This window comes from Lepidothrix coronata, unplaced genomic scaffold, assembly GCF_001604755.1.
Source record: "Lepidothrix coronata isolate B3197 unplaced genomic scaffold, Lepidothrix_coronata-1.0 Scaffold84, whole genome shotgun sequence".
In the NCBI taxonomy this organism is placed as follows: Eukaryota; Metazoa; Chordata; class Aves; order Passeriformes; family Pipridae; genus Lepidothrix; species Lepidothrix coronata.
In genome coordinates this window covers 880,267-902,459 of record NW_016690264.1, presented here as the reverse complement: position 1 = coordinate 902,459, position 22,193 = coordinate 880,267, and the positions used below count along the sequence as shown (strand labels likewise).

The window sequence follows — 22,193 nt, the reverse complement described above, 5'->3', positions numbered from 1 at the left end:
GAGTCAGAATTGCAATTTGCAGGATTTACAAGAAGAGTATTTTGAACCTTATCCTTCTGATACAGCTAGCCTCCAGGGATTATCTCCCTTACTTCTCTTCTTTTAATATTTTTTTCCATAACACCTATCAAAGCCACCATCTTCTCAGCAGGAGCAGTCAGGACTTGTTGTCAGGTCTCCCCAGATGCTCAGATTAGCTAGCTCTCTTCTCCATGTGCAAACTCGCAGATCCCACAACTTAGTGAAACAAGGATTTGGACCTGGGGTTCAAGTTTTCCTGAAGAGATTTCTGTCATTATAACAGATCTAGTTCCAGACACATCCATTGTGAACCATGTGGCAGGATATGATTCCTTCTAAATATTCCTTCCATATATTCCTTCACAACCCCCTTTTCTCTATAGTATTGCAGCACTTCATTGATTCAACACAATCGACAAGAGAGCATGAAGGCAGAGGCAGCTCTCAGATTGGAACAGCTGGTTTTCTTGATGGCATCATGTCCCAAAGAGAGGTAAGGAATCACAAGAAAAGAGAGTGCTTATTCTCAACAGCAAACAACTCCAGACTGGAGAAGAAAGCCCAACCCTGCTGACTGTGAGAAAAAGGCAGCAGTGGGATTTTGAATATATTTCACACTCCTTGATGGATCATGCCTGAAGATTTTGTTGGAAAGCAGAGCTCAGAGGAAACCACGCTTCAAAGCCTGTCATTGCACTCATGGGGCCTGTGTAAACTTCCTAAATACAAACCCCTGCTATACTGTCCAGAGCCCACCCGCACACCTGCTGACACAACCAGTTCCTCAGTGGCCACGCTCCACAACCACTACACCTTGCTTCCATCAGGCTTTGGAATAAGCTCCTGCCAGTCATGCCAAAGTGGGCTCAATAACAGATGGGCAAGGATGACCAGTGGGGACTGAGAAAAATGGTCAGTAGCCATTGATTCTGCACAACCAATGTCCGAACAAGGACCGCTGGACATCACAGCCACATCACAGACAGCAACCACACTGAGTTGACAGACCTCAGGCTGTTTCATTCACACACAGTTGTCTGTCACACGAGTCCATGGACATAGGAGCAAAGTTTCCTCTTCCCCCATGCCCTGCCTCAACATGCAGCAGCAAAAACAAGCTACCAAGGAACTGACAACCACCTGCTGATGAGCAGGAGAACGTCCTGAGGGCAGCGAGGATCAGCAGTTGCCCTGGTCCCCAGAGTTCAAGTTTTCCAAGCATGAAACATTTGTCTGAACAACACAGAAAGAGGTACAGAAAGCAAGACCACAGGCTACCTTAAATCCATGAGCTCTTTTCTTTTTCTAGGTTGCTCACACCTAATACTGTACCTTTTATCTCATCCTAAAATAAGAGAACAGGCATTAAAGGATCAAACTATAAACTTCTGAAAGCTTTCTGTAGCCCTCTCTTGCAACAAGGGGTTTGTTTCCCTTTCTCAAAAGCAAAGAAAGAAATCAATACTTGGACAGAGAAGGCACATTCCAAAGGACTATCCCTAAAAACCAGGCTGCTTCTTCTCAGTTGCTGCAGTGCCACCCTTGTTGAATCTCTCCAAGGAAGCTGATCACAGTGGTAAGCAGAAGTCAGCCTCTCAAACGCTCAGGCAAGCCAGAGGCTTCATGTGGAAACAGGTCATTTCATGAGCAGCAGAAATGAAGTCACTTGGATTCCTCCAGATTCATGTGTCCAAGTTCCTCTGTGCCCAAGCTCACGTCTAATAAAGAGTGAGTCAATATCATTCCCCCCTGCACGAGCACCGCTGGGGTTCCTTCCCTTCACCTAATTGCCTGCTTTCACAAGGTATACAGGAACTTATTACTTCAGAGCCTTTGTGCCTTCTGAGGAACATCACTGCAACTCACCAGCGGGTTCAGAGGGAGCAGAGAGTGGGACAGAAACCAAGCTCATGGATGCACAACGTGGTTACGTGAGTCCCATCTCCTTAATCAGGGTAAAACTCGAGACACGGATCGGGGGGAGCCTGATTCAGGGGAAGTGCTGGCATGAACCCAGAACAGTGTTACTCATGACACCTGGACAGGCTCTGCCCTGCTCTCCAGGGTCTGCTCTGTATATGGCAAAGCTCCCAACCTACCAACATCTGTTCAGTTTTTACAAAGCAAGTCAGGGCCCTGTAAAGCAGCACAACATCTTTGTTGACATTTCAGTTCCTGGGAGAGAAGCTCTTCTTCAGCTTTGTGTCAGCCACCTTTGGCAGTGTCAGAAAATAGTGCATAGCCTGTTCTCTCAAGCAAAGCCGTTTGCCTGTGCAAAGGTTCCCAGCAAACAGACAGGAGGCGGCAGCTGAAGAAAGGAGACCTGGGATCACTGCACACAATTTCACCTTTTATTATTTATCCGCATTTACTGAACACAGCCTGGCTCTAATCCATCAGTGCAAGAAACCTTCTAATACACCTACCTGATTGAAGAGACTTTCCTGCATCTTATGGGGCTCTACTGCAGCAAATGTCAAGGTTCAGCAAAACAAGGAAGCACCAGGAACTGTCTCACACAGCCTGGGCTCTCTCCTGCTCATCTCCCAGAGGGCATACATGTGATACTGGATTAAACAAGGAACTTGAGAGTATTCTGTTGTTTCAAGTCCACATCATAGCTTTTTGTGCACATAAGCCCCCTCATCAGTCCCAGCAAGAACAAAGTACAAAACTTTCACATTTAATAGCTTCAACAAAGTGGCAGCCCATGTGTCTCAAGCTATTTGCTAAAGCTGGAAAGAGGGGAATTCATTAGAACATTACACCTGGTCTATCCTCAGCAATGAACCTGCTTCTGCTCCAGAGAGGTCAATCTGGAGTCTGCACACAAGCTTTAAGGTTGATTTTTGCAGAACATTAAGGTGATCACTGGTGCCCCACAAGCTCTCCATAAAAATTTCTCTAGTGTCTTCCAGCTCTATCACAGAGTCTTTGTTATGTCAGCTCGAGGTACACACAGCTGGGAAGAATCCTACCTGGATCACAGCATTCAAAACATTTTCAGTGGCTGCCTACTTTTACAAGATTTGAGATTTCCTGAGCATCAGAATACTCATGAACACATTTAGGCTTCATACTAAGAGACAAAATACAACCTTGATGTGTCACAGAAGTTCAATAGTACTGACAACATCCTAGGGACCAAAAATACTATAGAGCTTGTTAAATGATGATAATCCTATGTAGGCTACCTTCAGAACTACTGAAGACAATAGCTTTGAACAGCTCCTGCTGATATGGCCAGAGGGAAACTCTTGTGTTCAGAGTCACCAACTGGTGTACACCCGAATCCATGAGAAGACAGTGTCAGAGAGCCTGGAGGGTCATTGAAAGTATCCACATAACTTCCTACCACACCCTATTTAGCTGCACCTAGCCCCTCGAAAGAAGGATACATTTTTTCCCGTGTTCCACCCATGAAAAAGAAAATAGCAGAAGTGCTCAAACATGGAACTAAGATGGCACTGAGATGGATAAACAGTAATTCAGTCTCCTTTCCAGCTCCTTTGGAGAGATCAACCAGTCTCTGTATCGTATCTATAACCAGAAACTCTCCTATTCTGTCAAAGAACTTCTTTCATAGTTATCAAGTACATAACTGAACTTGCCCTGCTGCCTCACCCAGAAGATAAAAACTTCAATTCTTTCATATTTAGAAACTTCGGGATGTTTTTAAATCTTATGCCAATATTGTCCTCTAAATTGCACAGGTTTTCCTGAAGTTTATACTGCAAAGATGCGTTTATTTATATCTTTCTTCTGAACCTCTCTCTGATCCTGAAGAATGTCGATAATCACTTTGTCAACTACAGTTTCAACCCTCAATCCCAAGGTTTACAGTCCTATCAGCAAAGAGGGTCCTGTGTAAGAGTGTTTTTTAAACAGCAGCTGAGCAGGGACCCATCATATAGCTGGGCACTGCTTTCTGAGCCCCTACAGGCAGCCATACAGAACCCACAAATCAGTTCAGTCCTGTATCACTTATCTATTTCCATGATAGGCAGGAGAGCACTGCACAGAAAAACCTCAACGACAGAAAAAATATGCTGTTAATACAACATCTAAAAAAGAAATGTGTCCTAGACAGAAACTGAAGTGCTTAAGTAGCTGGGTCAGGGCACTGCACAGTACTAAAGAAGAGAATAAACTCAGAACAACTGCAAGTCTTGAGTAGGAAACATCCTTCTGAAAATAAGACAAAATGTCAAAGTTTCACAGCAGCTTGGTCTAAGTGCAAGAAAAACAAATGTTGCAGCTGTTATAAACTCCCTAAATTTTAAGCTTGCTTTTTGTCCAGTTATCTGAATTCCTGAGGATACATATTGTGAATGAAACTTCAAACAAGCAGAAAGAAGATTTGAAGATCCAGGAGACTGTACAGCTGCAAGTAGCTGTAATGGCAAGGCACCATCTCAAACCTGGCAGGACACTGCCTCTGCCAAAGGCTTCCACGACCTCCTTTCAGTGTCCACAACACATAAGTCACCAGAATATTTGAAATCATCCTCACTGGCAAACTCAAAGAAGAAACCAGGGAACAAGTAAATGAAGAAAAATATTTTCCATTTTCATATGAAACACTTAGATCGGGTCCGAATTGAAGTACACACTCTATAGAGAGGAAACTGGAATAATCACTGTGCATGCTTCAACCTGTTCAGGACTTAAAGAAAAAAAAAAATCTCATGATCTTCTTTCACTAATGTTAAATCCACCCTGAGAAGGGAACTAGGTACCTGAAAAGACACAAAAATGCTGCCAATGTAGCAGTGATTGTTCAGAGCTCCCAGTTCCCCAATAAAAGAACAGTGTAATAATGCTTTACTAACGGCCCAAACCAAGGAACCCTTAGCTTTCTGTTCCACAGCTCAGAGAAATAACCCAACAGATGAGCTCCTCAGAAAAATAAACCCAGTCCTTGTGGGCAGTAAACATGGACTGATAAACTGAATGGGAGGTAATGCAGGGGCAAATGGGCAGAGGTAATTGGAAATGACAGAAAGATGAGCAGGCAGAGGGCAAGCAGAGCACTTGAAGGACAGAGGCAGAAGAGCTGAAATTTTATAGCACACAGGTATTTGAGAAGTTAAATCAACAGCTTTCCAACATCATTATTTAAAAAATCGTTCCATCCCTAATATATTCAGAGAACCAGCTGCTTGCAAAATGACCTTTAAACCCTACCTACCATGCCTTATTAGACTAATTCAGAGCTGAAGGTTGGCTGATCCCGAAATCCATTTATACAGGACAAACAGGCATTCAACAGGGACAAAGAGCGAACACATTGTCAAAATAATTTTGTCTGCATTTCTGCGTGTACACTCAGGCTCAACACAGTACAGCAGAAACAGCTTCAGAAACAAGAAGACACACCAGACATTGCAGTACCATCCTAAATCAAAGCTTCACTATCTGCTTCCCTCACATAACAAAGGTAAAACACTTTAATTATAACAGGTGTTGGCTTCTATGACTGCAGAGGTCTTTAAGAGCCTTTCACCAGCTCTTAAAGGCCCCCAACAAAGGTCTCTAACCAGAAAACATGTTATAACCAAAAGAAAGTTTCTTACCAACAGAACAAAGTATAAGCAGCAGAGCTAACTCTAGCACTGTATTCAGGTCACTGTAACACTGTCTTCAACGTATCTTGTTCCTATATTTGAAGCACTGATGTCCAGAAAGGTTTCTTCCACTGGCTTGCAAAGGTCTAGCTAGGACTGAAAGCTTTAAATTGCTTTGGAAGCATCACAAGTATACCAGGAAATATCTTCAGACAAGGAGGCCTGTTGGGCAAACAGTGTCACAAGGGGGTGAAAATCACAAACAATTACTGCAGGCAGGATGCAGAAAGAAACCTTCCCTCAAAGTTTGGATTTTGTGACAGATGAATTCTCTGCAGCCTTAGACAGGGAGGCTCTGTGCAGAGAACAAACACTAGCAAGCAGCATCAGGGCAACTTCTGCAACCATTCTCCTCCAGCACGCCATAGCTCTGATTAGAAAAGGATTGGCTTCCCACTAATAGGGCTCACCCACTATTCACTTACTTCCCAAGTTCTCTTTGGCACTGCAAAGAAGGGGCTAGTTAGAGCAGTCTTGCTTGCCCTGGGAGCAACTCTTCCACTGGATTGGGACCACTGCCACCAGGATAACCTCTGCACAGGTTGCCTACACAGACACATTTTGCTGAGTGGTGAAGGCTTTAAATCCTACTAGTTCTCAAGTTATTCAGCCCCAAGACCTGCTACAAAAATACCTGATGGATGGTGCATGGAGACTGCAAACTGCACGTAGCAGGAAACCACCCTGTGCAGACTATGACCAACAAGGAGCACAACAAATCTCTGTTTTCCCCAGTTTGTCATGAAGACTTTGGCATCACTGATATAATTTCCCAAGTTATAGCCGAGTTGTCAGAGGATGGATCTAACATTAGCACGGAAGTTATGGAAGTCAGGGCTACTTTGGAACTTCCTGAGAGTCTGAAAGCACTTGACCACTGACCTTGTGCTTCTAACCAGCAGTTGCTATCGACAGCAATTTTTGTGGATCTGTTTCAATCTAAGTTCAGCAGCAAAACACATAGTTTAAAAATTGGAAATAAACTTCTTTGTGTCTAAGACTGCTTGGTCATCAGGCTCCTGGAATTAATCTGAGTAAGAATTTCCACTTCCCACTTGCCAACACAGTGCTACAAATCTTTTGTGAAAAAATCTGGCATTAAAACAGCATGATGTATCACAACACTCTCTGACTATTTCCCATACTAGATAAGCCCGACCAAATACAGGCTCCAGTTCTCAGGAAAATGCTGCTGAACACACAGAGAGCACAGTACTAGAGAAACCTGTTTGATCCATGTAGGTCCAATTAAGCCTAAAGGGAAAAAATAATTTCTGAAAAGAGAGAAAAAAAAGTGACATTTTGATACCCAACTTCTGATGAGACTTTTCAGATACACCCACTCAAACACCACATCAGAGTATCAAGTCAGCTATGATGTCTCATTCCTGACCAGCTAGCTCTTATAGTATTTTTATTACAGGGATTTTTTTAAACTGTTTTAAAACACTTTCAGGCAAACTAAGTCTTAAAACAAGAACTGTAGCAAGACCACATTTCAGAAGTAAAAAAATGCCAAATAATTCATTTTCAGAAATTGTAATGGCATACTGTCTTCTTTTCCTTTTTGAACAACACTGCCCTCAAAACCATCTGTAAAACATATATATTTAGATTAAATATATATATTTTTATATATATAAATATATATATAAATATATATATTTAATATATATATTTAATAATATATATATTATATATATATTATATATATTTAGATTAAATTTACCTGTAAGTATATCTGAGATGAGAATCATCAAGTGAGAAATTAGACCCAAAGGCAATTCTGCCTCAGTGTATCAATGTCAAAAAACCCAAACAATCAAAAACCAGAAAACCAAAAATAAATGCACATGGACTGGGCGTTGAACCATTAGACAACAGACTGTTTATGAGAAGAGAAATGTGGTCAAAAGCCCTCCTTTCAGATCAGGCAACGGATATAAGAGCTTGAGAGGAAAACATGATGCAGAGTATGGACTAAGGAAAGAGAAGCCTTGAAGCACAGCCAAGTGAGAACAGTTTTAAACTTATTTTTGCTCATTTTCTTTGAAAATGACAAACTTCAGGAGGTTTGGGCTTTATGTGGACTGCAAACAGCAGACAGAGAGAGGAATTTGTTCATGTGGGTTAATAAGTGCTGACAACACACTAGGCTGTGGGGAACATCAGAGCTTTGTGAAGTGCTGAGATACAGAGCAAATAAAGAACTTATGCCTCCAGTTTCATAAATACCAGGTACAAGCAGCAGACATTTCCATTTTAAGTAGGCCAGCATTTTACTCTGGAACATGCCTCTTATACTAAGATGGTGGGTTATGTCCTTTCAGGCAGCTCTATATTTTTAGTTTATCCACCAGTGAACTCTTGAGGATACGATGTGCTGTGTACAGACCCAAGACCCACCAGAACCTATAACTGTTGCCTTGAAAAAATCAAAACAATAACTGTTCTCATCCTTTATAATTAGAAGCAAAATATGGATCCTTTTCACCTCTGCAAATATCAGGTCAGGGTATGCCTGGGTGCAGTTAATCCACTGCTGCTGTCCTCTGTGTTAACAACTAAACAACAGCAGCTGCCTGCAGCTTGCGGCCTCTTCCCCCGACTCCCTTGTGGGGACCATTTACTGAGTCATAAACCCCTCCAACAGTGTTATCACCACAGCATTTGCACAAATAAAGGTTGAAAGAGAAAGATTTAGAAAAAAAAAAAAAAAGAGATAGAATTGCCTTTGAAGAGAAGGCAAAGAAACCCCCCACTTTTAGAGATATGTTTGCTTTGAGCAAGGACCAACTGACAAAAGGTAGGTAGGGCAGGCTCATACCCAGCTGAGGATGGCTGGGTACAGCATCCTCTAGATAGGGAACACACAGATTTATCTGAAACTACAAAGCTGAAATCCAGAAAGCTCAAACAACCCTAAAGCTTTCCAAGTTAGGTATACTGGCATTTCAAGTAGCACTGTGTGATAGATCTCAATGAGACCTCAACAGCTAAGATCTACCTCGGCAGAGTCCCAAGGGGAAGAGAAATTCTGCCATTTCTCAAGTACAGAGAGAGGCCTTGCCATACCTGGTCCAAATTTTCTTTCCCCAGCCACACACACTGACTGCTCCTCTCTACCCCAATAAGTACACAACCTGTCTATAAAGTACCTTGTGATCCATCAGAATGGACACAACACTGTAACAAAAGCCTGACGATCCAGAATGATCTGATACCTGCAATGCAGCCCGTGGCATCCAATGCATCCCAAAGCTGTTTTTCTTAAGCAGAGAGAGATCCAGGTAGCAGAATGAAAGCTCCCAGCAGGCCATACTTCAGCAGGATCCAAAGTGCTTGAGCAAAACTGCTCCGTCAGGATGGGACACTGCAGGACTACCTATGGCATCTTCTCAGTAATCAAGGTCCCTGTCCTGATTAGAGACAAACTTCCAGCAGAGTTGCAATGCTTTGCTGTGTGTGCCAAAAGGGAACTGGGCTCTTACAAGGATCACTTGGAAATGTAAGCGCAATAAATTGACCACATTCCTTTTTATTATAGTCAAGGGCAAAGCGGAATGCAGATAACTCAAGGTTATGTTAAAAGTGGCCCTCTGCTGGAATCCAGTCAATCAGTGTTTTGCAAGGGCTTGTTTGCACGTAGCAGAGTGACTCACAGCAAACGTGTGTGAATTTTCCCTGCACTTCCATTACAAATTCAGCATGTTCACATACAGAGAAGTTGCTGTACCATAAACTCACTCACTAGTTTATTGCATTGTAATTTCCTTATGTAGACAAGCCCTAAAGCCTTGACAGAAGTAGGTTTACCTTTGTCTATTATGAATAGCAGATTTTTGAGAAGCTGGACACAGAACAGAGAGAAAGGGTGCAGAATTATGAATGGCTCCTAGCTCAATGTATATAGCTTCTATTGACAAGGGAATACACATGTCTGAGTACACAGCTCTTGATAGCTTGGTTTGGCCAGGAGCTAGAGCACAAAAAATTTCACCTTGGTCCTTCTGTGAAAGACAGGCACCTGGAGACAGTAAGGAAACACCTGAAAAGGGATACATGCTCCTCCCTAACAGACTTTTTTGTGCACACAGTTGAAGGAAGCAGGTTCCGTTTGAAATCTCAAATCGTGTTAATATATGGTCACTGGAGTGCTCATTTTCCAAGTGATAGCTGGTTGGAGATTCTCTGGTATAAGCACCAATTACATAACAAATTAACCAACTAAAATTCTGCGTAAATTCAGATTAACCTATTGGTGTGAACAGAACACAAGGGAAGCAGAATGGGACACAAATACTCTGAAAAGCTTGCATGTGAGTGCATATTTGCATGGGGGGGGGAAGCAATTCACTAATAGGACTCAGACTTTTTAAAACAAAATCACTTGTTTTCCCCTTCCATCTGAACTCAAACTAAGAAATTATGCAGAATTCCACTGCCCACTCCCCTTTTCCTTCCACACCCTCTTCTCACTGGCACAAGATAAAGCCTTGGGGAAACTGCAGCAGCAATTTTCAATTCTCATTATCTAACGGCAGCAGTAGCTCTTGGTGAAACTTGCGGTCAATAAACTACAGGCAATTTTAAAAGACACAATGGGAACTGCCCCTCCTACAGCTGTCCCATTATCCCAGCTTTTATTAGATTTAAAGCCAGCGATTTTTATGCTGTAGCTGAAGTTCTGCAGAGCCATGGAAACAGACCACCAGAAAAGATAAAACACTCCTAAATTAAACAGGAGATATCACAGTAACACACTCTGAAGTCAGGGAGCTTCCACATAAGCAAAGCACAGGATACAGCAAGGAACCCAGCGCCTAAGGGGGCTGAGGTTGCTGCAGTGAGCCTACAGCAACGGGACCAAAACTCCACATTCAGGATGGAACAAATGGAAAAGCCAGAGAGCAGGTTAGGCAGGGCAAGTTGAAAGCATACTAGCTACAAAGGCGGACAACCAGAGCAGGATCCTGCTCCCATAACTATGAACATCCCAGTACAGGCACCAACTTCGTAGTTCATGCTCTGGATGTGCCTCCCAAGTGGCAGAGAGAAATACCCGTGGCTGGCAATTCAGCTGGCCCATTTCAGATGACTGTTTTAGAGCCAGATGCACCATGCTCTAAAGGTGCCTATTGCCCTCTGTTGACTACAGAAGATGGTCCAATGGCCAGAAAAAATCCAAAACAGGTAACATCAGCTATAACCCTACCATACACTATAATAAAGTAACCTGTTCCAGGAAGAGGGGCTGTACAGGAAATGAGTATAAAATAAACTTTAAAACTCATTAAATGATTACCTAATATATTTGTTCATGGGGGAGAAATAACTGAGGGTGGATCTCAGCTCCGCGCTCAGAGATGTGCACAGCAACAGGCAAAGGGAAATGGGTGCCCAAAGGAACACTCTCAAACCAAAACAGTAAGGGGGAAGATGCAAAGAATTATTCTCATCCACTGTAACCTGTAATTTTCAGTCTAGAAATCTAGAGCTTGCTTTCTCTGAGTCTAATGTATACCATGCCCTGGAGACATTTTTACCAGTCATCAAAAGGAACTTGCAGAGCACCAGATGCTTCATTAGAGAATATTCACCAAGCCTTATAAAATCTTTAGTAAAAAGCAGCAGAACAAATCACCAGCATGCAAGCGAGCTGAAGTCACATATCCAGCTTTGATTACAACCTCCTCTACTGGAAAACAAATTGTGGTTTTGGTTTTTTTTTTAAAGTGTAAAAAAATACCCAAGAAATTAAGAGATTCTGGCCTTTCTTTCCCACATTCCTCCAACCTGAATTTCCTGAATGAGGAATGCGTGAGACAAAGCCATTTGGTAGAAGATGCTAATTTAAACTTAAGGAAAAATAACAGCTTAAAAAGGGGAAGGGAGGAGGGAGTTTTAATGCTATATGATAAAACACAACAGCTTGTGATCGCTACATATATCTCAGAAGTCAGTAAGAGCAGTGAGGAAAATTGTCAGGGTTTGAGCTGTCCTGGGACAAAAGGAAACCACAGAATACATACTGCCTTACACAAGTTTTATTTGAAGTTGTACTTGCAGGACCCTCTGGTGCCTATATCTAGCTGAAAGGTTTAGTTACCTTTAGTCTCTCTCACCCCTTCTTAAAACATAGCAAGATTTTCTGCCATGTTGTCATCATCCACAACAAATTAATGTCCTACACACTGCTCCTTCCAGGTAGTTTCTAATAACAGTGGGGAAAAAATTCCTGAAGTCCACTGAAGACTCTGGGAACGAAGACAACCAGACAACCCCCAGTTTTTGGTTTATAAAGCAAGCCTACCAGAAACTCCACCGCCACACAAATCCAAAAAAGATCCAAGTTAATAGGATCTTTCACTGCCCTCTGCTGTTACCAGTCATTTAGCTTCCAATTTACTCTTTAATAATGTCGGGCTGGGGCTCAGGGCTGGCAGCATCCCAGCCCCTCTCTCAGGCGAGTTGGAGCCGCAGCTTGCAAATATGCTGAAGTTTAATGCAATCTGTCTTCTTTGGTAATCACATTCCACCCGCACTGCATGCAATAAAGATGTATTGGTAAATGCATTTGCTAAAGATATACTCCACTGAAAAGGCTACAAGCCTGATTTAGAGGAGGCAAGGAGGATAAGAGAGGCTGGCAGTAGATGCACCAATGCTCCGCTCGCAGCAAGCGGGGGCACGGATTGTGCAGCAGCAGCACAGGAACCACTTTACTTTAAAGCTGAGGAAGAAAAAGAAACCACATGTTTTGGGAGCTGGGGACTTTAAAGATATCAGAGAAAAGCCCTTTCCCTGGCAGCTTTAACCTTGCTGATTTGCAGACATACAAAGACCTTCTTTGTAAACAGGAAGGAAAAAAATTCCACTAGGACTAGCAACAACATTTGGTCTAATATATCCTGACAATTTTCCCATCTCCTTCTGTCGGGCTTCTTCTGGGAGCCGGCTGGCAGCTTGTTTCATGTTATACTTAAATCAGGCATACAGCTTCCCCTCACAATGCTAATGCGACAGAGAAGGACTGCTTCCATGAAATATCCACCTCTCTCCCACCCTTTGCTTTAGTAATCCCATGAGAGAATTTCTATTTTCTATTCAATTTTCTATTACCATCCTTTTCCCCAAATCCACCTTACTATAGCCTCAGCACCTTTTGGAGAATTTTCTACCCTTCAATAACAAAACCAAAACAGAAAAGCCTGCCCTTGAGGGACACCTGACCCACTGAATTCTCACGTGGGAAACAGCATCCTTCACACTTCACTTTTCCCAGGACCATGCCCTAGTTGCAATGTCCAAATACTTCACTTTCTTTTCCCCTTCACTTGTTTTAATAGCCAGAAATTTTTCCAAGGTACTGAGCAGCCACTGTCCTAAGGCATCAACAGAACCTACCAGGACTCTGCATCTCAGAAGGAAGAGCCATAAGGCGTCCTGGCCTTCTGCACAAGATGAACAGTTTTTAGGATTGTGCAGCTTTCCTAACACACAGCAGCTTTGCCCAGTACAGAACCTTTCCTCATGCAGCAATGAAAGGAAGCAAGACCTTCAACTGCAAAGTCCAGTAATGGGAGGATGTTTAGAGCCTATTCAAAACGTTCCAGACATTGGCAAAACGGATTTTCCAGCGTCCAAGAAGGCAAAACTTCAAAAAATCCTTGTGACTGACTTTGAAACCTGGGAGCATCAGTGCTACTGTTCTGGTGACAGCTCGGTACAACAGGACTCACTGACGGGAGTGAAGTTGGGACATACCACAGTGTGACTGGGAAATGTGGAATGAATGTGGGAAAATGGATCCCAAGGAAAATTTGTCTCCTATGAAGACTGCGATTTGACTAACAGATAACACAGCTCTCAAAAGCGCTTCCCAGAAGAAAACACCATGCAAAACAAGCCAGCAAAGCCAGCCAGTACAACAGAGCAGCTTTTGTTACCTTCTGAGCTGCGCTAACACAGCGCTGATATTCCTTAGCCAGCTCTGAGCATTTGAGCACTTCACGTTTATTTTCTTGGTAGCACTTCAGAATTTCAGACTGCAGGTTTGCACAGACAGGATCAGTGTTCTTCCTCCTGCAGGGAAAACAAGCACAGAAAGATGTGTGAAGAGGAGTTTTCAGTCACTTACTACCACTTTACCAGTAACACACATACTAATCTTGTGCTGGAGTCATGTAGTCCTAATAGAGAAACCAGTGGGAGCAGCTATCACCAAAGTGGGTCAAATGACCAACAGTTTTCCAGCTGAAAAATCTAAGGTACTTAGCAGAAAGAAGGAACATAATCTTTAAGTTGATGTAGAAGGCCACTTTACCCTTAGATAAAACATATCTCTCCTCTGCAGTCAGGAGGAAAAAAAAAAAAATCAAATCCAAGAGTTTCAATGATTTTCCCAACTCACACTGGAAATTTCTGGCAAAACTCAGGAATCCTGGCTGGGCCTGTACCAGATCTGTAACGGTCTGACAAGGAACTGAACAGACTTGTTGAATAAGGTGCTTCAGTTTATTGAATTCTCATCTATTTAAACACTTCAAAAAATCCAGCATAGTTGGAAGCAGAGCAATCCTCCTAGCGACTAGAAGAAAAAAAAAACAGAATAACAGCAAGACCAGATATCTGTTTCTTTGTATTTCTGCAGCAATTAGTACATTTACTCTGTAAATGGCATTGACAGCTACCCAAGCACAATTAAGGATGATGTTCTTATACTCTAATGTGCATGTGTACATATGGCACATCATCAGCAACAGCATCAATAAAGGGGAAGGTCGTTGTAAAACAATACCAGCAACAATGGCACAAACACAGTAACAACAGTGACATCAGTTGCACAGACAGGCAGACACAAATTGCAGGAATTTGCAGCACAATTGCCATGGTATGTTTTACCAGAGAATAACAGAACATATGCTTAGGTGTAGCAATCCTCAGATGTCATCTCCTAAACCATAAATCTGTTTAACTCCTTGCATTTTCTGCCCCAATGTGCTTAGAGGCCTGTTCCCAAATATCAAATGCACCTCTTCCTTCCAAAGCATTTGATGCTACAGGCAGGCATTAATGCCATGCTATGATGTATTCATTTCCACAGTAACTACAGGCACTCATTCATAGCGAGGCAGAGAGAAAACATGACCTGTTCCTGGGCATGTCACATTCTCTCAGGTGGAACAGATTTCTAAGAAACGGAAAATGTTAAACCAAAATCTCCTAAAAGCTTTTAGAGAGTTCAGATATGAGTTTCCAAATCATGCACATCTGTGTAAGGTGCTCAGGAAAGCAAGTAGAAGGAGAAAAAGAAGAAAAACAACTCTGTCTTTTCTGTATCAGCAACCTGGTTGCCCTCTAAAAACAGTTTGGCTGAGACATACTCTAACTGATACTTCTTCAGTCCTCAGTCTTACTGCCAACATAGATGGACAGACTAGGAATTTATCAGTAACATTATGACAGCCACACTCTACAACACTGAGATTTGGATCAGAAACCACCAAAGATACTGTACAGAATTCCACCTCTTCAGCAATCTTACAGTTTTAAAAGAAACTTATTCCATGCATGGTCCCTAGAGGCTAGTGTGCATTTCTAATTTCTATGTTATATAGCAAATCACCTTTAAAGCCTCTGAAATCCATATTCTAAAAAAAAAAAAAAATCTTCAAATTTTAGGATAGAAAAGAACCCAGAGAGAGCTTCAGAAACTCATAATGTTGGCATTTTGCTTTGTCACTAACTTTAATATCACTCTAATCAAATCAGTGAGACTGTGGAAACGATACCAAACAATACCAGGTCAGGAAATACCACCAAATCCCTCAATTCATTGAAAAAGTTAAGACTTTTAAAATTAGGTTTTCTAAACTCGGCGATGTTAAACTGAAGGGCATTTTGCAATTTTCATACAGAGACCTGGAGGAGCAAAAAAGGTACAGCACACCACAAACCAGCCTGTATTCATCTGAACTGAACAACATGGTACGAACATCTCAGAAATACCTAGAAATATGCTTGGGGTTGCCCTTGTCAGCAGGGAGAGATTTAGGAATTGTGCCTTGCTTTTGATCTGCTCCTTCACTGTCCCTCCTATGGCATCAGTCTTCACTGCCTAGAGTAAATATGAAGTTAGGACAGTACTGCAAAGTCCATGGCCCTCTTCTTTAGGAGACCCCTTGGTGCTCAGCCCACAGGGCTATTTACAAGAAGCCACAGAGTGTTGCCTAAAGCTGCCAGAGGCAAGGGATCAATCAGCATGGACAGGCATTGCCCAGAGAGAACCTAAATCAGCATTCATACATGTCACTTCCCACAATGCAGGGAGGATTTACTTGCTACCACGTACCCAAAATCATAGCAAGAATATTCTCCTTTATTTCTTAAAAATAAGACCTCAAACTGTGGTTATGCATCAATTGCACCAGCTTCTCAAAACAGGTGTAGAGGAAGTAACCAACCAGTTGCGAAGTTGGTTAAGGTAATTATCAGTGCAAGTTACTGCAGAGTCTGGGAGTACACAAGTTACCCATGTCCAGCAGACTAGTTCTGGTACCCGTCTGGACTGGAAAGGGGTATCTGAACTGCTCTGGTAAACAGTTGCTCAAGGTGCTTTCCTCCTGGCACAGCAGTCACAACTCCTGCCCTGTCTGACTCACGGGGATGCCACCCTCCTGCTCACTTCAAGTGTCTTAACTTCAGGTTGCGACATTTCCACACAGGGGAAAGTGCAGCCCTACACACACACCCCAGCTGTACCTTACAGGTCTCTGTCTGGCTTTACTCGAACATACCTGAAAGAAAAAAGAATTAAACCAGCAGTGTCCAACCAGCAATATCTCTGCTGAGTGCAACGACATATTGACTTCCAAAGGAGATGGACCTTAGTCAACTGTCGCCCTTCACCTCAGCCCAGCTCAAGGCTGTTGGCACTAACCAATCTTTAGAAAGTCTAAATTCATCTTCTGGAGATTCCACCACACTGCTGTTGATATCTCATTGTTTGAGGGGTTTTATTATTTTTGAAGGAAAATGGTGAGGAAGAGATAAGGTTTGTACACAAGAAGAGCAGAAGACTTGTATGCTTTGACCTATCATCTAAAGTGGGTCACAGTTTTAAGCATAATATACCACCACCAAATGAGGTAGACAATTAACTTCTGTCTAGAATAAAACAGGTTTGACTGCTGCCACTACAACAGGTCCAAGAGGCTCGTTGACACCAGCTAGAAAAAAGGCAAGAGAGAAAGGCTGGGAGGGGCAATATCTGCAGACAGGGAAGTCTGGGAGAAGAGCTCTGACAATACCATGGAAATAAATAAATGCAGGACATACAGAACATGAAAGATTAAACCAAAAAGACACACTCTCATCTGTTTAAAGGAGGAGGAAAGGAGAAAGGATGACAGGTCAGAAAAAGAAAAAGAGGACTCTAGAAATGAAACTCATTAGCAGTGCCTCCCCCATCACAGAGAGGAAAGAAACCTTTGCCTCACCACTGTTCAGTGCTACATACACATGAAATGTATGAAATTCAGAACTTCCTCTCCCCCTCCCATGGAGGGATTTAAATCAGGTCTTTGTCTGGAAAAGAAGAGAGAGGTTTCCTTAAAATTAAACAAAGGGCATCCTTCTCTCCGCTATCCCTCGAGGTAAGACAGAACGAGCACGATCTTGCTGCATTTTGACACCGAGAGTTACCAAATCCTCTCTATCACTGCGTATTCCCTTTATTTAATAAATGAAATCTCATCAACTTATCCTTCTTCTATTATCACTGCTGACATCAATCTGATAATATTGGCTTGGCGTGGAATCGTGCTATTATATGTCCTCTTGATATTTAATTTAAGAGAAACGTCTGCAGTGGGGTGAATATGTGAACCAAGCTTTTTATTACTGGCAGCAGTAAGGACGCTGGGAGTGAATTAGACATTCATCTTAGTCAGGGCCAATCTAGTGGCTCAGAAGAGGTTTTCTTCTTAACCCTCTCCTAACTGTTCAATAGCGGCAGGTAACGGCTGCTTCAGTCAATAACTGCATTCATTTGTCTTGGCAAATTCATTCCTACACAGATATAAACCCCATGAAGAAGTCCTAAGCATCTGGGAGGTTAAAGCAAGGTTCTTTGACAATTTCCATCATAAGCACTGTGCTAGTAGGAAAAGTGCTGGTCTAAATGTCCATCCATTAATCAAGAAGCAACACAGCTTCCAAAGACAAACACCCAAACTCCTTGCAAAAAGCGATTAAGGGCATATCATCAGGATACAGACCCACAGACAGAAGGTTTCAAACACAGCACAATGGCTACTAGTTAGTTGCTGCTGACAGGTTCTCTTTTGGGAAGAATTATGGACTCAGTATTGGAAAGCAAGAGAAAGCTGGAAGATGTCTATATATTTGCTCGTCCTTTCACCCAGCTGAAAAATCAGACTAGCCAAGCAGAGATACAACCCTAATGGCTTTAGGACTTGGCAGTTTTTTAGACTAGTGCAAAATCAGTAACTCCACAGTAACACACCGTCACTTGGCTTTACCGGGGAGAACAGCAATTCCAGATGGAGTTAAGAGCAGGATCTTCTTTTTTACATTTTACTCTGGGAAACCATTTAAGTTGAGAAAAAACCTGAGATAGGGACTGATGGTATCTAAAACTAGACAGTTTGATACCTCTGCTCAGAAACTGAAAAACAAAGACATGCAGGGTCCCTCATATAAGCCAACTTATTAGCTGGCTCCAGTACACAGTTGCAAGCAGCAACCTAATTGGGGCAGAAACCTGGAATTTCCTGTGGGCTATCAAATCCAAAGACTGGATTAGCTTTCTGCTGCATTATTTTATGAAGACCAGTGTCAGAGCTAACTTGAGCAAACCACATTAGTCACCACTGTTACTACAGTGCAGACAGGTCCAGAGATCAGCAATGAAGTACATGGGCAACACTGTGAGCAAAACCCAGGGCACACAGCAGCACTTTCTGCATGTTGGGAAGGAATCAGAGACGTGTCATATAGTTGGTGGGTACGTTTATACATCCAGGGTCCATTACACACACTTCAGACTAAGCTCAGTGATGCTTTGGTCACATAAATGTGGTGTGCTGCCATGCTGCACTGTACATATATAAAACCCAATAAGTGGTTAACTGACCTGTAAAACTGCATCCTCCCTTGGGTAACAGTTGGCTCTGATGGCTTCTCTAACATGTCAGAAAAATAACTCCAGACAGTCACAATACACAGCACACAGAAAGGTTTCATTCTCTCTCATTATTGCATCCTTGACATTTACAGCAGAAAATTAAACACAATTGAAGCATTTCATTCAGATATAACAAACTCATCAGTACAGAACAAACAGCCAGGCAAGCTAACTTTCAGCATAGGCTGCAGGATGCTGCACTATCACAAAGCAAACACTGTGGCCTCACTACAACCTACGGGATTCCCTGATCCTGCATGTCAGCTTGATAACGTGGCTTGAATGGAAGAAGGAAGAGTCATGTTGCAACCGTTTGGCAAGAGAAATAAGGATGGAAGAAGCTTAATAGATTATTCAAACGTCTACAAAAAAAAAATCAGTAATGTTTAAGCTACATAACCTAGCACAGTGTAAACAAACTGCATGTCTCATGAGGCTAAACTAATGTGATCAGAAAGAAAATATTTCTGATCAGCCTCAAGTATTCATAACACTGCTCATCAAGCTTTGCCACTGATCTGAGTGGAATAAAAGGCTTGTAGAAGTAACATACTGTCTAGAGCAAGAGGAGGCAGACCAAAAGAAAAGGTGAAACGTCATAACAATTTTCACAGGAATAGGACCACTACCTCCAAATTTCAACTGAAGCCATTGTATTCCTGTCTTTCTAAATCCTTCCCATATGCCTTGTCACACTGTCAGCATCACAGTCCTGCACACCTGCAGTATTTCCCCTCTCTCTTTCTCCCTCTTGACAGCTGCATTTCAAAAACAGGTCACCCGAATCTTTTCTTCTGTCCCTTGTTCATGGAAGTGCCTAATGAATGCATATTTTAAAGTACTGTGAGTTTCAGGGTGACTCTGTGATCCTACAAAATTTGTCACTCAAGTACTTCCCAATCTCCATTCCTGTTTTGACAGCTTGTTTGAAGCTGCCACCCAACTCCCCACTGCAGTTCACACATTCACTGCACCCTTGTCCTTCCCAGGACAGATACATCCTCCTTTCCTTCCAAACACAGATACACAGATGCTGTTCTGAAATCTTCTTCTGTGTAAGTAATTAGATTCTATCACTGAGAACAAAAGTCAACACAAATGTCCAAATCTCAAGTGTCAGCCACTTGCTGTGTCACTGCATTCAGCAAGAACAGCCTGCCCTAACCACAAACAAAAAAACCCCAGAAAATCCAAACTCTAAAACATACAGATTGTCATGAAAAATGACTAAAATCCAGCAGTTTTCTGTAACAACCTCCAATTTTGGAAATCAACGACAACTTCTCCATTTCGGTGATGAAACTGATGCAAAGAGATCGTGTGACCCATCCAGTGCTGGTTTCAGCTCTCCATCTTACTTACGCCAACGCACAACAAACTCTCCTCTCCTCACACACAAGTGGTCATTTCCCATTTGACCAATGGGTCATGCTACAAGAATTTGACTTGTACTTCTTGTGTTTTGCCAAGTGCAGTTTCAAACAAATTTAACTGGCTTCCTTAGCACCCCATACACTGCAGGCACTGGGGGTGAGGTGGTGGGCTGTGGGGTCTCCAGGGGAGCAGAAGGGTAGCAACATGCAAAAAACCTGTACCAAACCACATAAAATTAAATGGTCCTTATCCTACTGAACTTGCAAATGCAATAACTAATCAACCCTATTAGCATTCTACATGGCAGATGGCAAGTGGTTTGGAATAATGAGAGACTTTTCCCCACAAGTGGGTAATTCCAATGTACATTTGGATGTAAATTCTTTACTGATTATGATGGTAGAATACTGAGTTATGAGAAACTGCCAGTTTGGAAGATGTAAGGAAAACTACTGCCTCTTCCTTCACTTGCCAAGAGATACAGAAGTTAACAGAACTGGATCTCCTGCCCACAAAGGCATGCACCATTTTTTTCCCAAAGATGCCAAGCTACTAAAAGTTGACTAGCAAAGATGAAGAACCTAAAGTTAGCAGCAAAACGGTCTCTGGAAGCCAAGCAGGAATGAGTCAGAATCTTCTTGCTGGAAGGAGTTCTCTGATTCAGAAAGGAAGCTGGCTCAGCTCCCACAAGGCAGAAAAGCAATATAGCAAGCAATAACTGAATCTGAAAACAACACACAGCCCAACAAGTGACCCGAATAGGGATTTTCTTTCTTCAGATAAAAAACATAATCTAAAAACTGGTTAAGATCTCAGGTTAGGAAGGGAAGGCCTGCAGCCTACAGAAGGTATGTAGCACAGGCCCTAGGAATATATGGTTGTGGCAGAGCTATAAGGTCTGGGAGTTCGCTGGGGAACTGTTGGTCTATTAAACTCCTTCCCAAAAAGTATTCTAAAGAAAGTAATTGAAGATGTGATATGCTGATTTCATATAACCACAAGACATAAGGGACAGCAGGTTCAGTAAATTTCTCCTATGTGAGATGATCTCGTAATGATGTCAGACTGCTAACAAAATGTTCTTTTTAAAAGAAAACCCTGACCACTCATTTGAACTGCAGTTGCTTTTTTCAAAATGCCACTAAACACTGCATTAGGTTCCCACAGTTTACTCCATGCTACACAAACGGCTACCAGTGATGGACAGAAATATGAGTCCATTAGTATATTCTGCACTGACAGAGTGGCATATCCTGCTAAAGACATCAAAACAAATTTTGAGAGGAGAATAAAGCTGCCAGTGTTAAAGTTCAGGTGGGATCTGAAGCTAAGCATTCACCTTATTAAAAAAATCCCCTTGCTTCTACCCACATGCTCTAATCTTCAAAACCACAGTGCCCCTTTTTACCTTGCTGAGCAATTTGCTGAGCACTGACTCAGCAAAGATCCCCATTAAGAAGCTACTCATCCCTCAGAGAACATCAATAATGGTGCTTTCAAAGAGCACACACACAGAGTCTTTATTTGCAGGGGGAGGTTGGAATTTTTTTTGTTTGTTTGTTTTTATATACTGTAATTTCAAGAAGTCCTCAGAAAATTGAAAGCATCCTTATAGAAAATAATTCAGATGACATGGTTTTAAGTTTGGAGATGAGCACATGAAACGTCTCAGGTGAAGTGAGCCCATGCCTTCAGAGGCTGCCTCATCGTGCTGTTGGTGGCACTCACAGGCAGCACAACACTGACTCATTCTCTCCAAAGAAATTATGTTCATCCCTGAACAAGGAGCTCCTGCCTTCCAAATGCCAGGTTTTTGGGTCAAATTAGTTACAGCTGTAGTTGGTATGGTATGTGTATGTCCCAGATGTGCAAGCAAGAGACACTTCCAGGACTAACAAAAAAAATAAAAGCACACAAAGAACCAAACCCAGCAAGGTTCTTTCACAATAGGCTGAGTACTC

At 42.3% G+C, this 22,193-nt stretch overlaps 1 protein-coding gene across 5 annotated transcripts in view; it reads right to left on the bottom strand.

Annotated features, from left to right (window-relative positions):
* CHCHD6 (coiled-coil-helix-coiled-coil-helix domain containing 6) overlaps window positions 1-22,193 on the bottom strand; it is a 109,667-nt gene that overhangs the window by 23,985 nt on the left and 63,489 nt on the right. For all 5 annotated transcript variants that reach the window (XM_017820676.1, XM_017820677.1, XM_017820678.1 and 2 more), the window contains one exon: window positions 13,598-13,733. In XM_017820676.1, coding sequence (XP_017676165.1) covers window positions 13,598-13,733 — 136 coding nt within the window. The remainder of the gene's footprint in view (window positions 1-13,597; window positions 13,734-22,193) is intronic.